General features: G+C 41.5%; 1 protein-coding gene across 1 annotated transcript in view; it reads left to right on the forward strand.

The window, feature by feature from the left end:
- Positions 1 to 15,213, forward strand: part of LOC130173497 (FERM domain-containing protein 5-like) — a 67,559-nt gene extending 52,346 nt beyond the window's left edge. Inside the window, exons 6-14 of the mRNA XM_056382845.1 lie at positions 2,499 to 2,622; positions 5,199 to 5,286; positions 5,493 to 5,581; positions 7,012 to 7,075; positions 7,450 to 7,541; positions 7,639 to 7,713; positions 7,820 to 7,888; positions 8,061 to 8,167; positions 11,415 to 15,213. Coding sequence (XP_056238820.1) covers positions 2,499 to 2,622; positions 5,199 to 5,286; positions 5,493 to 5,581; positions 7,012 to 7,075; positions 7,450 to 7,541; positions 7,639 to 7,713; positions 7,820 to 7,888; positions 8,061 to 8,167; positions 11,415 to 12,004 — 1,298 coding nt within the window. The 3' untranslated portion in view covers positions 12,005 to 15,213. The remainder of the gene's footprint in view (positions 1 to 2,498; positions 2,623 to 5,198; positions 5,287 to 5,492; positions 5,582 to 7,011; positions 7,076 to 7,449; positions 7,542 to 7,638; positions 7,714 to 7,819; positions 7,889 to 8,060; positions 8,168 to 11,414) is intronic.
- Position 15,214: the final 1 nt, after the last annotated feature.

The raw sequence follows: 15,214 nt of genomic DNA on the forward strand, positions 1-15,214 counted from the left end.
TTTCAGCCATTTCCATATTATTTCTCACTAATTGTTTTGATGGTAAATCGGCTGATTTCATTTCAGTGTTGACTGCTTTCATCCTCCATATTTGTGCTCCCATTTGGGAATCATCACCCCAAACTAAGACTGTAACTATAATTACCATATTTCATAATGTTTGTGACCTTCCATGGACTCTTTGATTTCCATATGACCCTGGCTTGTTAATAAACACTTGCCAGCAATGAAAGTGTGTGCGTGCTTGTGTGTAGTTTTATTGTGTGGGTGTGTGCAAATGTGCAAGCAGAGCATGTTTTCAGAGATGTATGAAGGCTTGTACACCGCTGTTGTTTAATTGGGGACCTTGAGAATTTGGATTTGTTGTTTTTATCTTAAATTGAAAATATAAATTTTAAAACCCTAAGCAGCATAAATTTAGATACAGTTCTTATTGAAAAAAATCCACGGCATTTGATGAAAAAAACTCATTAGCATAGTTCCCTTTGAGAAAATCTGACAATTTTGCACAAAAGCTGACCCTTTTGGCTCCTCTGGTCATTTTGGCTACATCATCAACATGCTGAGAGGTGAGATCCATTAAGGAGCAGATCAGCTGCCAGCCTTTTGTCTCTCAGCCAGTGGCCCTACCCACAAGACAGAGCATCAATACAGTGTAAGATACTTGCTTGTTTTGCCTATCTATGCATATCCATAGCATCTATTCATATGTTACACCATTAGATAATTTGGTAAAAACCTCAGCACTAGCTAACTGTAGGGGTATGTTTTAACAGATCATGCAGTATTATAGAGAGTGATGTCGGAGGAGAGACAATACCAGTTTAGTTAAATGATTTGGTAATAACCATAGAAAGAAAGAAAGGGGAATAAACTCTCTGTCTTGCCAAATCAGTGGCTGTCTGTGAGGCTTTTCTTCACCAGGTGTTTCACTGTTAGACGCTGTCAACATATCAGAAACGTCTACTGTGCATATAAACTGGGAGGGTTTTGGCTCTACAAAATGCTCTGCAAAGTTTTCAACAGTGACGGCTGCCTGAGCAGTACAGTACAGTATACTCCCCAGAGAGCAGACAAGTAGCCAAACTCTCCCTGTCTTTCCTCCACCATCTGTAATCTGATGCCAGTTGTTAGTGAGCTAGGCTGCAGCGATGCAGAGAACATTAGCAGGTATGTTTATGGCATAGACATGCCAACTTAATAACTTATGCATGGCGATTCAAGAGAAGTTTTTGTTCCACACACATTTTTGGTGTATTCATGCATGTTCTTAAAAGATTAAGACTTTAAACAGCAAATATAAAATATTAAAAGTTCCAACACTCCAATAAATCACCATTATGTGGTGACTTAAGCTATGTTGATCTTTGTCAGTTAGAGATCTGAGGGTCGGAGCTCCTTCGAGTCAGCCTTGGCCTATTCAATATGCACACTGATGGTTTTTGTGTGTGCCTTTATTTCACAAAGGTGCATTCAAAACCTTGATTTCTCCATCTTCTGCAAATGTGCGCTGTGGGCTTTTCTCTTTTTCAGTTCGTTTTGCTGAGGCATGATCATTGATCACTATGCACCACGGTATTAACTCTGTTTTGATGAATGACCACGATGAAGATGAAAGTGAAACATGCCCTTGGTACATTAATTGAATACAAAGATGAAATTTGAGCATTTTAAAGTATATTTTTTTGGGCTTTTATGCCTTTAATGGACAGCACAGTGGAGAGTGACAGGAAACAGGGAGGCAGAGAGAGGGGGAATGACATGCAGCGAAAGGCCGTCCGATGCGGGATTCGAACCGGGGCCAACTGCAGCGAGGACTGTAGCCTCTACACATGGGGCGCCTGCTTAAACCACTACGCTACACGACGCCCCAAATTTGAGCATTTTAATTGCAGAAATTTTTTGTATCAAAAAAAGTTTGATATCCAAATTTGACTGTCAGAATTCCAACTACGTTTTACTCATTCAGCGAACCATCTGCCCTCCATCACCATTTGCTCACAGCAGGAAAGAATATTTCATAACCACTTGTGTTTATGCATCATGTTATTTAAATGTTCATGGAATGATGCAGTTTTACTGCTTTGTTTCCTTCTATTGCTCCCCTTCAGCACACAATACATAATCTGTGCCTCTCTGCATGTTACTACAGTAGATATTATGTTCAGAGCAGAGAAAATATCAACAACCCATGCAACAATAACCAGCAGCAGTGCCATGGCCTTACAAAATCCCTGAAAAATTAAACCAAGTTGATGTAGCTAATCAGTGCTTTGAACAAAGTAAGAAAACAGTTTGTGTCTTCAGTAAATTTCAACGATTTCAGTTAGTTAGTTTACTTAGTTAACTTACTTAGTTTAGGTTAAGAGTGGTCATTTCTTCCTCAGTCCTGATTAATGCCTTTAAGTATTTACTTTGGAAATAAGTGGGTTATAGGGTCAAATGAAATGTCATTCTCAACCTGCTTGTGTTGTTTCTCTTCTTTTCCCATTTCCCAGCTGAAATCGGTGACTACGACCCTGGGAAACACCCAGAGGGCTACAGCTCCAAGTTCCAGTTCTTCCCCAAACACTCAGAGAAGCTGGAGCGGCGGATTGCTGAGATCCACAAGACTGAGCTGATGTAAGGTGAAACCTGACCATGTCCCTGTGTACTCCTTCACTGTCACAGCAGACACAGCGCAGGCTTTACAGGAGCAGACCGAACTTGTAGCTCCTGCACTATGTGCTCTTATAGAGCCCTTTGAACTCACAGATCACTCTTTGGAAACAAAAGTGATCGACTGCTCTGATGGTTTTAGGTCTCTACAGGACACATTAATACTTATTATGGCTGCAACTCTGATGCAGTTGGTTAAACTTACTCCTACATTCCTACATGATTGTGGGATGGACCGTCCTGAATCACAAGTGGTGACAAAAAGAAGCACTACATGGGTTTTTTTACCCTTTTCAGTAATATACTGATATGGATTAGTCTCCATTTAAATAACTGATTATATATAATCCCTAACATTCAGGAAATAAACATCACTTTTTTGACTTGGAGCAATCCAAGAATGACATCTCGTATTCAGAATGAAAGTAAATATTAATAACATGGAGAGCCATAGGTTTCTAATGTCATACAACAGGCACTTAAGTGCTCTATAGGCTTCGCTCTGCACCTCTGCAGAGCAACATACTTACATTCTAATGTACAGGTTTAGGACTGACGCTCACTGCTACACATGGCTGGAACTGGATGCCTTAGTGTGCAGCGTCCTCCACAGTGTTTTGCTGACCAGATGCCAGTGGCAACAGTGGCAAGACCTTTTAGACTACAGATCTCATAAAAGATTGCCATAGTTTGCCCTTAGTTTTTGGGGGCCTTATTGCCTGAGGCAGTGTCACTGGCACCCACTAATAGTCTGGTGAATGTGTTCAAAGGGTGTGAGCTAAGTGAGCCGTTTCAGCTAGCAAGAATCAGGTTCCAGAAGCAGTGAGGACAAAATCCTTCTGTTTGTTTTTTTTTTTACACTTTTTCTTGCGGGTGGTTTCTGAATCCTTTCACAGGTTTGTGCTGTCTTAGAGCACTTTGGATCTTTGGGAGAACTTGTGCTCTTGGGATGCTGCGTGTTCCCCCAGTCTGCAGTAAAGGGTCAGGAGTGATGGAGGCGGTGTTGGATTCTCGCTCCCACACACAGCTAGTGATGACCATGGTGCGGGACAGATCTGAGGTGGAGATGTGCAGGTTGTCACAGTCCCCACTCTTTCTTCTACATGAGTAGGGCCAGACACTTTGCCCCTCCCACCGGTACATGTTTTTGCACTTTCAAAGAGAGAGAGGTCATAGTGTGTGAGTGGTGCTGTATGACCTGCAAAAGCAGCGCTGTCTGGTTGCTAGTTCATAAGATCGGTGGAATGCTGGCCACCTTTGGATTATTTGTCTCCTGGATGCAAGTGATTTTAGGCTCCTCTTGGCACAGTGTTTGAATTGTGCCCGGGGACTGATATGAATTTGTGGCGCTCAGTCAGGCTCAGTTAATGTTGTTTTAAGTGGAATAGTGGCAGACAGTGTGGGCCAAGCTCACAGGCTTGTGTCCGACTGCTGCCACAGCAGGTATTGTAAGCATCTGGTTTTGCCTCTTTAGCCTGCAGAGCCCTATCAAAGACAAAGCTAGTGTGAAGTAGAATAAAGGTTACACACTGTAACTCGAGCACCATGAGCACAGATAGAAACCTCTAACCTTGTCATGCTTCATCTGTACTCACAGATCTAAAGGTTATAATGCCCAATCTTTGATTCATTAACTCCAACCCCTTTTTCTCCATTGTCTTTCTCTTTATCTGTGTCTCATACAGACACATGTACATACACACACACACACACACACACACACACACACACACACAGACACACACACACACACACTGGACCTGGTTATAGATTTGATCCTGCACTGCCCTCTATTGCTCATTTGAACAATCAAGTGTTTCTCTCTGTAGTTGTGTGTCAGCACAGGAAAAAGTTGTACCTGAAACCATTTCAGTGAAAAAAATGATCACAATGCTGCCAGAATTCAAAACTATAATGCCAGGCGGTTTGACTAAGACTAGTTGTACTCACAAAGCTCAGTGTCAGTGAGGATTTAAAAAAGAGCAGACTGTTTTTAATCCTTTTTTCCTTTTGGTCAATACCCAACCTCTGAGTACAGCCGCTGTAAGAACATTAGTTACCGCTTTAGTCTTTGACATGGGACAAATAGGATCGGACAGACCTCTGAAATATGAGTCCGCTTTACCTTCACACTTTTGACACAGTGGCCATATTTGATTATCAGGTGAAGATAAGCAGCTCAGCTTTCTTCCTGGGAGGAAAACACTCTCTGCTGGAGCACTGGATGAAGACAGCGATTCTAACTGAGCAAGTTTTTAGCTTTACTGATAATGCATCACAGATTTTCCTTAAATGAGTTGTGGCAAGATGATTTTACTCTAATCAACAAGTCATATGCTTCAAGCTTGTGATGGCATCGTTGCAGGTCCAAACCGTTTATATACTGTATTTTCTGGTAAAGTTAGAAATTCTGATTTCCAGCTTATTTATGAAAAAATAAGCACAAACGTTCAGTCACATGGTGTGCTCTGAGTTGACAGACGGTTGTGACAGAAGCCATAACACAGACTTATTGTTTTTTGTTTTTTTTTATCTCCCAGAGGTCAGACTCCTGAAACGTCAGAGCTCAACTTCCTCCAGAAAGCTCAGATGCTGGAGACATATGGAGTGGACCCTCATCCATGCAAGGTGGTTTTTACTAAACAATGTTCTTCTGCAATTATGAGCTTGTGCTTTTTGTGCTTTTTATGAGTTTATGATGCAGTAAGTAATTCTGTATGTTTTTAGTAAATGTGAGACGAATAATAGTTTAATTGATTTGTTATGCTGCTCGCTTGAGTGTCCTTCATCAATGTAGAATATTTATGAAACACATATGTTTGTGCGTCTGTCAGGATGTGTCCGGCAACCCAGCTTTTCTGGCTTTCACTCCTTTTGGATTCACTGTGCTGCAAGGAAACAGGAGGGTCCATTTCCTCAAATGGTGAGTACAGGTGAACAGTTAAAACTGGACAAGGTATGGACAAGGATGGTGGATAGTAGCTACATAATACTCATATTCAAACAAAAGGTCACAGCATGTGTGTATGTGGACTTTATGCGTATGAAACAGCATGCATATGAACTGTCCTTCTATGCACAGTTCAAAACATGAACATTCATCCTTCCTGCAATTACCAACTTGTACAAAGTAGAGTGGCAGCAAACTCAACAAGCTACAAGTTCAAAGTTTCAAGTTTCAGTGTCCACATAATGCACAGCAAGTGATGTAGAATAGATCATAATACACATGCTTCAAGACCATGTGTGGAGGTTTAGTATGGAGCTGAACCCACAGAGCAGAACACTGTAGATAGTGTGGCAGATGATGGCGGAGGTGAGGTAAACAGACAGGGATCCAAGCAGGTGAGATTAGGCTGGGCCGAGCGTGGCGGGCGGCAGGGTTGTAGATTTAAGGATCTGGAGCACTGGGAAACAAACAGGATTACCAAAAAAGTCCAAAAAACAGACACAGAGCAACAAGTTTGCGACACTGTTTGGCTGTAGCGTTTCTACAACTCAACGTTACTGGAACAACGTGGCGAAGAATGGTGAGTTGAACTGGTCTTTTGTACTGCAGCAGGTTGTGGAGTTGATTGCATGATGAGAAGCAGGTGGGTATGGAGACTGGAGGGAGCAGGAACCAGGAAGCCACGGCCAGCGGACACACACACACACACACACACACACACACACACACACACACACACACACAAATACAGACACAGAGAACAAACTGGGGATGAACAAACACATGAGGGAGGGGAAAAGTGTGTTGAAACTATATCAGTGTAATGAATTTGTCTTGAGATAATAAATGTAACTGATTCTGAGCTGTATGTTCAAGGGCCAAAAAGTCCAAACAAAAATATGGCGCTCAAACCAATCTGGCAGGAACAGTGCTGTGTTTCAAATGCGATAATGCAACCACAACCACTGTTTAAGACATCCATGGTATGTACATGTACATGTAATAGGAACGGCATTTAATTTATTCGCAAAACTCAGACGTTTTCAGTCCCTGAGTTGTTTTGTTGTAGAAATCTGTTCTTTAAAAATCTCTTGCATTTTACTCTTGTAATTTGTAACTGTAATCTACAATCAATGTGTCTAGACATTTCGACACAGAAATGAAAGACTGTGCTTCTTATTAATTTGCCTCCAGCTGCAATTAATATTTTAGCACCTTTGTCCATTTCTGTCTCTCCCTTCTTTTCCGGCCTCTCTCTCTCTCTCTCTCTTCTGCTCTCCCCCCTCCTCTCTGTTTGATTCTCTTTCTGTTGTTCTTTTTCTCTTTTTATTTTACCTTGTCATTTTCTCGCCTTTCTTTTCCTCTCTTGTCTCTCTGCCCTTTGCTCTGTCTCTGTATCTCAGGGAGGAGGTGACCAAACTCAAGTTTGAAGCAAAGACATTCCATATATATGCAAATCAGAAGGAGGTATGCGTATGCATTATTGAAACGCTGCCTTTTCTGGCCTGTGGAGCTCAGGAAGTTAAATGAGTATGGCCTTGTTTTATGCATGGAGACACTGTCACTGGGGAGCCAAAGTAATCTATCCTTAATGTGTGTGTTAGCCATGCGTTTTAGCATACATAAGAGCAAAGTAAAGCCACTGTGTGAGAGTTGGTTAACATACTGTTTGTTCTACAAGTCCAGCTTCTTGAGGGTTTGCTTTGGTTGATGGGTGATACAGCCCTGTAGCCAAGGGCTCAGTAAATCTGAGCGCTTATCAGAAAAGTCTTCTTAATATGTTGTATAGTAATAAACATGTTAAATACATATGAGCTGATGTGCTGCTGGATTTGTTACAGGATAAGAAAATCATACTGACTTACTTTGCACCTACACCTGAGGCCTGTAAGCATCTGTGGAAGTGTGGAGTCGAGAATCAGGCCTTCTACAAGTGAGTCACACGACCTGCAAACATTCACTTCACGATGGACATCATTTTGTCTAAGATTATGATTGTATTCATGATTTTTCTCCCCATTGACTCACAGGTTAGAGAAGTCGAGTCAAGTCCGCACTGTGTCCAGTAGTAATCTCTTCTTCAAGGGTAGTCGCTTTAGATACAGGTATAAAATGCATGTGTAGCTTTTCCAGATTTTCCAGGACCTCGGATAAAAATGTTGTAGATATCCTTCCCAGATTAAGCGATTTTCTTTTCCTATGTTTTATTAGCGGAAAAGTTGCAAAGGAAGTCATGGAACAAAGTGCCAAAATTAAAAGAGACCCCCCTGAGATCCACAGGTAACATTTCTTATATAAGGTAAATTGTGCAATTTATTGCTTAAATTGCATATTCGTAATGAATGATTTATAGATTGTATGTGTTTGTGCATTCAGACTTACTTGTGTGCATATGGTGGTCCACTTGCACGTGTGTCTGTCCGCATTTATGTATACGTGTGTGTTTGTGAAGGGCTGGCATGGTGCCAAGTAGGAGCTGTCCATCCATCACCCACGGCCCTCGTTTGACCAGCGTGCCCAGGACCCGGCGAAGAGCTGTGCACATCTCTATCATGGAAGGTAAAACAGGCACACGCACACAGAGTAGAGTAGAGAAATACTTTTTGAATAATGTAAGCACTCAGCGTGTTGATGGGAGGTCAGGGAGCAGAGAGAGGCTGCCTCTGTCAACGTGCAGCAATAAGCCTGCAAATGTCTCTTATTCCAGTTGTTCAGACCTTTTTTTTCAGACCCTTACAGTACTTGTTTTTCAAACGCTACATTCATGTTCATTTGAATTTATTTTAAATGAATGATATACACCACTATTAACTAAAAAAAAGAAGAGGAAGTTGATTTTTTTCATACAGTTGAGCTGTGAATGACTGGGTTTGGTCACGTTTGCACCATTAGTGACAGTGAAATAAATCCAGCTAATTATTTCAATAATTTATCGATTATTATCTATAATTATTGTATATTCAGTACTTCAGCAATCATAGTTTTCAGACACTAGTGTTTAAGTGTTACAGCTGACTTAGTGGGCTGACTTTTCTTCCATGACATAAGTCAGACAAACTGTACTGAAAGCTCCCAAGAAATTTAATTAAGCAGAACGATCTAACGGAGCTCTTCATCATTAAAAAAAAAAAATGCTGGGAGCTATCAGTGCAGAGTGCAGAGCTCTGTTTGACTTTTGCCTTCAGTTTATTTTTTGATCCAGCACCTGTATACGCTCTATTGATGTGCATGCACGCCGTTTGTTTGGGTTTTTTTTTTTTTTTTTTTATCAAAATAGTAGTTTGTACAATCTCTACCCTAACGCCCTGACAGCTGCAGAAGTGTCCCTGCTCAGGGATCACTCTCCTAGTCCATGTGACTTGATCTGCTATGGATCACACACCCACGGTGCACTCGCACGCATTGTCCTTATAAACATCCAACTCATTTGTGTGATAACTCACTCTTTTTGACTTGGATATGTGCTTTCTGAAACACACACACAGACAGACACACTCAAGTAGCACCCATCAGCCAGTGGCCTCAGGCACTGTTTTGACATGAGAAAGTCATCCTGTCAGTTTATAAAGGGCACTTACTGTACCCTCTTTCCTCCAACAGGCTATTAACCTTTTACCAGTACTGCCATTGTGAGTAAGTTTGCTGTTAGAACAGCCTGAATAAAATAAAAAATAAACTTTCAGTCTGTCCACAACAAAAAAAAAAAGCTCTTTTGTCACACCAGCCTCCCTCTTGTCATTGGCACACAAAGCAGGCTCTGACATTGCACCCCACTGTTGCAACAGTGTAACAAACCCCCTGTGTTTTGTCCTGTTGCTCTGTCTACGTTGGTATTTCCACTGGTAATAATATCTCAGGCTGTAAATAGCTCCCGCCGTCAGTGGCCATGCAGCGTGTGTCACAGCCGACAGCAGGGGTGGGAGAGGTGAACTGAGCCACAAGTGGACCACATTCCCGTGCCTTGTCTTTCACTCTCTGTCCGTCTTTCTATTTATCTGTCGCTGTCAGCTTGCCTGCCAGCATGTGGGAGCTCGCTGTGGAAGAGGGAGTGCTGCTTCGCTAGTCAGCCGCAGTCAGAGACAAAGAGAGACAGCAGGAGGAAACAGAGGAGAAGCAGTTGTAAGAATTGGCAGAGACAAATTTGAAAGAAAAAAAGGAGAGGAGCAAAAGTGTGTTGGAGCGCAGCTGAGGTTAGACAGGTGTTCTTTACTCCCCTTGAACCATGGTGAAGTGTCTGATCCAGATCAAGACCAAAGTGAACATTCACTTGCGCATGGTCAACCATTGTTATCGAGATGTGAAGGTGCGTGTGCTGGCTCTGGGACCCAGGCTCTTGGGCAAGGCCCTGGGGGTCCTACCGCTCTTCCCCGCTCTCCCTGGGGGTTCCTCCACCTCGGGCTCTGGTCTGGGGTTGGGACAGAGCTCCAGGACCCCTTCCAGGTTAGCTGTCCCGCCTCAACTCCATGGCCGCAGCCCAACAGACGGTCGTGCAGGTAAAAACCGAGACTGGTTTTGTAATGCGGCGTTATGGAGTTTCCCCTTTTTGTGGTTCTTGAGCGTTTACAGCCTTTGGATTGGGTCCTGGATTTGAATAGATCAATTCTGGAAAATGTCAAGCTGGATGAGTTTCTGTTAAGGAAAAGTGTTTGAATGCTGTATGTTTTTATGACATTTTCTGAGTATCACATCAAATTATGGAATTATACATTAAGATGTTGCTGAATCCATTGTTATCAGAATTGACATTGTCATTATCAAGCTTCCAGAGCACATGAGGATCAAGTGAGGGGCGAGTGACAGTTGTTAGAGGTCGTTTCATGTTTACTCAGGGGTTAGTGTTGTCACTTCTGAGGATTTCAATTATACAAAGATTACACAATGACACAACTGGGTCAGTTTCTTAAGCATACCGTAGGTGACGACTAGCTTGGCGTAGCAGAATTATATTGTAGGCACAGTGTCCAACAGAGCACAGTGTACCTGAATATTCAGGCAGCCGAGCAAGTCAGACTCAGAATCAAAGAGACTGAGTGAATCTCTAATTAAACGCAAATGAAGACAATTTCTCCTCAGAGCAACTTTTTCAAGTGGCTGCGAAAACAAGGATAGCTTCTTAATTTTTTATGAGTTTACAGAACAGAAAACACTAGCTGTGAACTGTGAGGAAATTTGATCCGCACAGAAAGAAGTGATGAGTCCAAACTCTAATTACAATAACGCTGCGGTAAATTTGTTCCAGCAATAATACAGAGACTTGAAATGAATTAGATAATGTTTCACTATTTTACCAAAAAATCTGTCAGATTATATGTATTCCCTGTCTCCTTATAACATGTTTGATATCAGTGCAAAACATTTGAAAAATATATATTTTTTAAATTGATTCAAAGTGTATCATTTTGACTGTGCTTTAGAATAATAATATGAAATACAATAATAAAATCTGACAGTCTTACACTGAATAATGTATTTTCACAGCCCTAATAGCAAGACATACACATGCATCATGCAAGTGTTCAGGCCTCCATCAAATATTACATAGAAATATTCATGGACTAATATATTACTTTATATGTTTGACACTGTGATAATATAAACATAGTAAAGGTCCATAGAAACAGTATTGTGTGGTAAGGTTTCCACCTGTGAGGGAGGAGATCATATGTTTGAACTGATTTATTCTCAATTTGATAAAGGAGAGGCCTGTCATATCTCTTTAATTTCTGTGTATCCTGCAACAACACTTCCCATTAACTGAATATTAAATCTCCCTTATGAACTGTTTTCCTCCGCCATGTGTTTTCAGGTCTGGAGTCCCTTCGAGACAGCGCCCACTCCACGCCTGTGCGCTCGGTCTCCCATGGCGACTGCTTTATGCCTTCCCGGGGCCAGATGGTGGACGGCAGCGAGGCAAGTACATCAGCAGTCATCTCGGACGAGGCCTACAGCCCTTCAGACAGCGTGCTGCCCACACCCGTGGCAGAACATGGCCATGAGATGCCTTTGGCTCGCCACCTCAATGGCTCTACTTGCAGCGCCGATGACGACAAGGAGTCAGAGGCGGGGACATCGAAGGAGGGGCAGGCGGCAGAGTTCAGGCCCGGCAGGAGAGCGCTGCGAATGGTCAGGAGCAGGCCGTCACCACCAAGTGATGTGGAGGAGCTGAACAAGTTCGTCCTGAGCGTGTTGCGTCTGTTCCTCGTTACCATCGGACTGCTGTTCGCCCTGCTGCTGCTCCTCATCATGCTGACAGAGTCAGACCTGGACATTGCCTTCCTGAGAGACATCCGCAAGACACCTGAATTCCAGCAGTTCCACTTTGAATACTTCTGCCCTCTGCGGCGCTGGTTCGCCTGTAAGTTACGATGGATGGGAGGTTTCCTCATCAGCAAGTGAGGCGAGGGGAGAGGTGCAGAGACTGAATGACACAACGCAGGTCTCCACTGATGGAGACGGGACACATACAACAGACAGACAGGAGAGAGGGTGAGAGGAGGGAAAAGGAATAAGACGGAAAAGGAAAAAGATTGTAGCCCTGTTCCCAATATGGACTCAGCTTCTCCCAGGAAGAAGTTCCTGTCACAAGCCACGGACTGTCCCCTGAATAGCCTTGTTTATAATGTTTGACCATCACTGCGAGGAAAGAAAATCACATTTTACTTTGGAAATTATTATTATTTTTTACACAAAATCACAGCAACAGGGTTTAATTTAAACACTGAAAGGGACACGCCAGTCTGACAGACTTCACCTATTCAACCACCGATAATAGTTGCCTTTATTTTTGTATTAATTTATATGTTATAACATTACAGTAAGACAGAGCGACTTGATGTGTCGGGGTGTGTGTTGTGCGACCTGAGAGTCTGCGTAACGTTTTGAAGAAGAAGACGAGGAGATGGGGGGCAGTCTAGCTCATCTAATCTTCTCATTTCAAAGCCAACAACATCATTCTCGATGATTAAATGTTATTATAGTCGCTGCTATGAGACTGATAACTGCTGTTTGGAGTTGTAACGGTATCTGGGGGCGTTAGAGAAAGTGTGAAAAGGAAAACTAAGCAGCACTTACCGAATGTAGATCGGTCCTGAGTAAAATAATATTTGCAAATATTATATTCTGTTCCATACAGTTTTTAGGCAGATATGTGGAATTTGTCGTGTATCACAAAGAGAATTTAGCACACTTTAAGTAACTGACAACTCCCCTGAATTCTCCTGATGTGGTATGCAACCACACATCTGGCATATTGAATTTAAACAAGTGCTAAGTATTAGTTGCAATAGCTGTTTGACCCAGGAGTGATGTCGGTGCTGCCCTGTTAGAAGCCTTGAATGATTTTTTGTAATAAGTGTGACTTAGTTTGTGGTCAGACGTGCGTCAACATTGTGCTCACGTTACAATTTTTTTTGTCCAGAGCACCAATAAAGGTTCATCGTCCCACGACTATAAATGAAGCTTTTGTAAGGGATGTGAGTAAGTAATGCAGGTGGTAAGTTTGCTGATTTTATTAAACAGCAGCCAAATAATGCTAATAACTACGATCAACTTCTTTGTGTAAGGAACAGTTGTCACTTTGCTGTAGTTACTTTTACGGTAGTTGAAAAAGTGATGGGACTGTGTGAGCTAGCGCTGTAGTGATAGTGAAGTGTTTGGTTAGCTCTTTGACTCCCACACTCTGTAGAAGGAGCTTATCTTGATGTGCAATACTGTTAATATAAAAAAAAACTCAAGATCCTCTCCATGATGGGAAATTTGACCTTGTTTTACCTTTGTAAAGTGCAAAAATGAGTGCTCCCCCCCCACAGTATACAGTTAAGAGAGCTAATGTACTTGTTTTTTGTTTGTTTGTTTGTTTTGTATTTTGTTCAAGACCCATGTTCCATTTTTTGTTTAGCCCTGCTGTGTTCAAATTCATGTGCTTATCTGTAAAAGCTGAATATATTTGAATCATGTCATGTTTCCATTTTTGTACAAACTGATGTCTGGTCAGCACATGGAGATTTCCTCACAGTGACTTTTAATGGACTTGAAGCATTATTTTTTACAGTGATTACATGGTTTTCAGCCCCACGCTTGCTTCCAAGAGAGCCTAAGATAAGTCATGTTTACGTCCTACTGCAGTCTTCATCATCGCACCTACCAAAGAAAACCTCTGTTGTCTGATATTTCTGTCAGTTTGCGTCAACAGATGGAAACTCTGATAGTCTGCTGTGCTTCTCCAGCCTTATGTTCTTTCACAGGTTAGCCTACAGCCCAGAGTAACCAACAGCAACATTACAAACCATAGACCGTTTGTGACAGTCAACTCGACCAGCCTACAAGTGGTTCATTAGGATGTGCAGTATGTAGGTGTATATGCTGTGTGCCAGTGGTAACTCTAGGCTGATCAGCAGGTGTACAACATTATACCTAAAAAAAAACAAAAACAAAAAACACATATGGATGTATTATTTATGCAACAAGAGGAATGGTTTAGGATCGTGATTGGCTGAGGGGTTCAGGAGGGGCAGTTTGGAAAGTTACTGTATTAATGTTCAAATCTCTCCCACAAACTTCCACAAGTTGAAAGTTAATATGAAAATTGTGCTTTGAGAATCCCTCTAGTATTAAATACCAGGCTTTAAATGTTGATGTTATTTTTGTACAGTACTGATATTTTCAAATTCAGCAATGGTGAAATGACCAGAGGTCATTCTTTTTTCCTTTTAGTGCAGAGTTGGATGAGTTAGAGTTAACAGGAATATCGACTAATATATTTATATTCAATAGAAAAAACATATTTTGCGGTTGATTGTCAGATAAATTACTGATGTATTTGCTTTAATTCAGATGGTGCTCAGTGGTTTTTGATTGATGTGTTAGGTGAAAGGTACCAGTTGAGGCTGAAAATTTGCTTTTTACCTCCTATAATTTGTACTTTAAAGTCTCATTTTATGTTCATGCGTATGAATAAAATATACATAATTTGAGCAATAAATATTACAGATAACATAATGAATACTAATAACCATGAATTGCAAAACTAATGTTCGTCTCTGTCTGCTAGACATGAAAAATGTCTTTTGAGTCCTCTCAGAAGGTAAAACAGCCTGTAGATGCATGTGTGAAGGGAATGGTGTCCACTGTTCCTGATTAGCCACTGTGGCAGGTAATGCAGATACTTCTCCAAGATATCTGTTGTCCAAAAAGAAAAAAAAAAAAAAGTTTTCATGTAAACCCCGTTTGATTGTTGCCTAATCCTAGACTGCTCTTCTCTGACTCATTTTATAGACACAGATACAATGAAAGTACATGTAAATGAACTGAACACCTGACAGTAGACCCATTTTCACTTGACTTTGGAACAGCTTTTACTACAATGAAAGCGGACAGTTTGTATTTTTAGCCAATTAAAAACAGCAGAAGTAGCATACTCAACTACCTGAATCTTTCTTTGTGCAATGCTGTTCAATATTTTTTCTGTATTGCTAACATCTGTTTCAGATCACTTGGACCGGCACATCGATAAAGAGGGGTGACAGTTCCACTGACAGGCAACTTTTGTTGCTTTTTGTTTTCTTGAAGTATGTAAACAGGAAATAAAGCCTCAGATGTGGTCTTACT

This window comes from Seriola aureovittata, chromosome 1 (genome assembly GCF_021018895.1).
Source record: "Seriola aureovittata isolate HTS-2021-v1 ecotype China chromosome 1, ASM2101889v1, whole genome shotgun sequence".
In the NCBI taxonomy this organism is placed as follows: Eukaryota; Metazoa; Chordata; class Actinopteri; order Carangiformes; family Carangidae; genus Seriola; species Seriola aureovittata.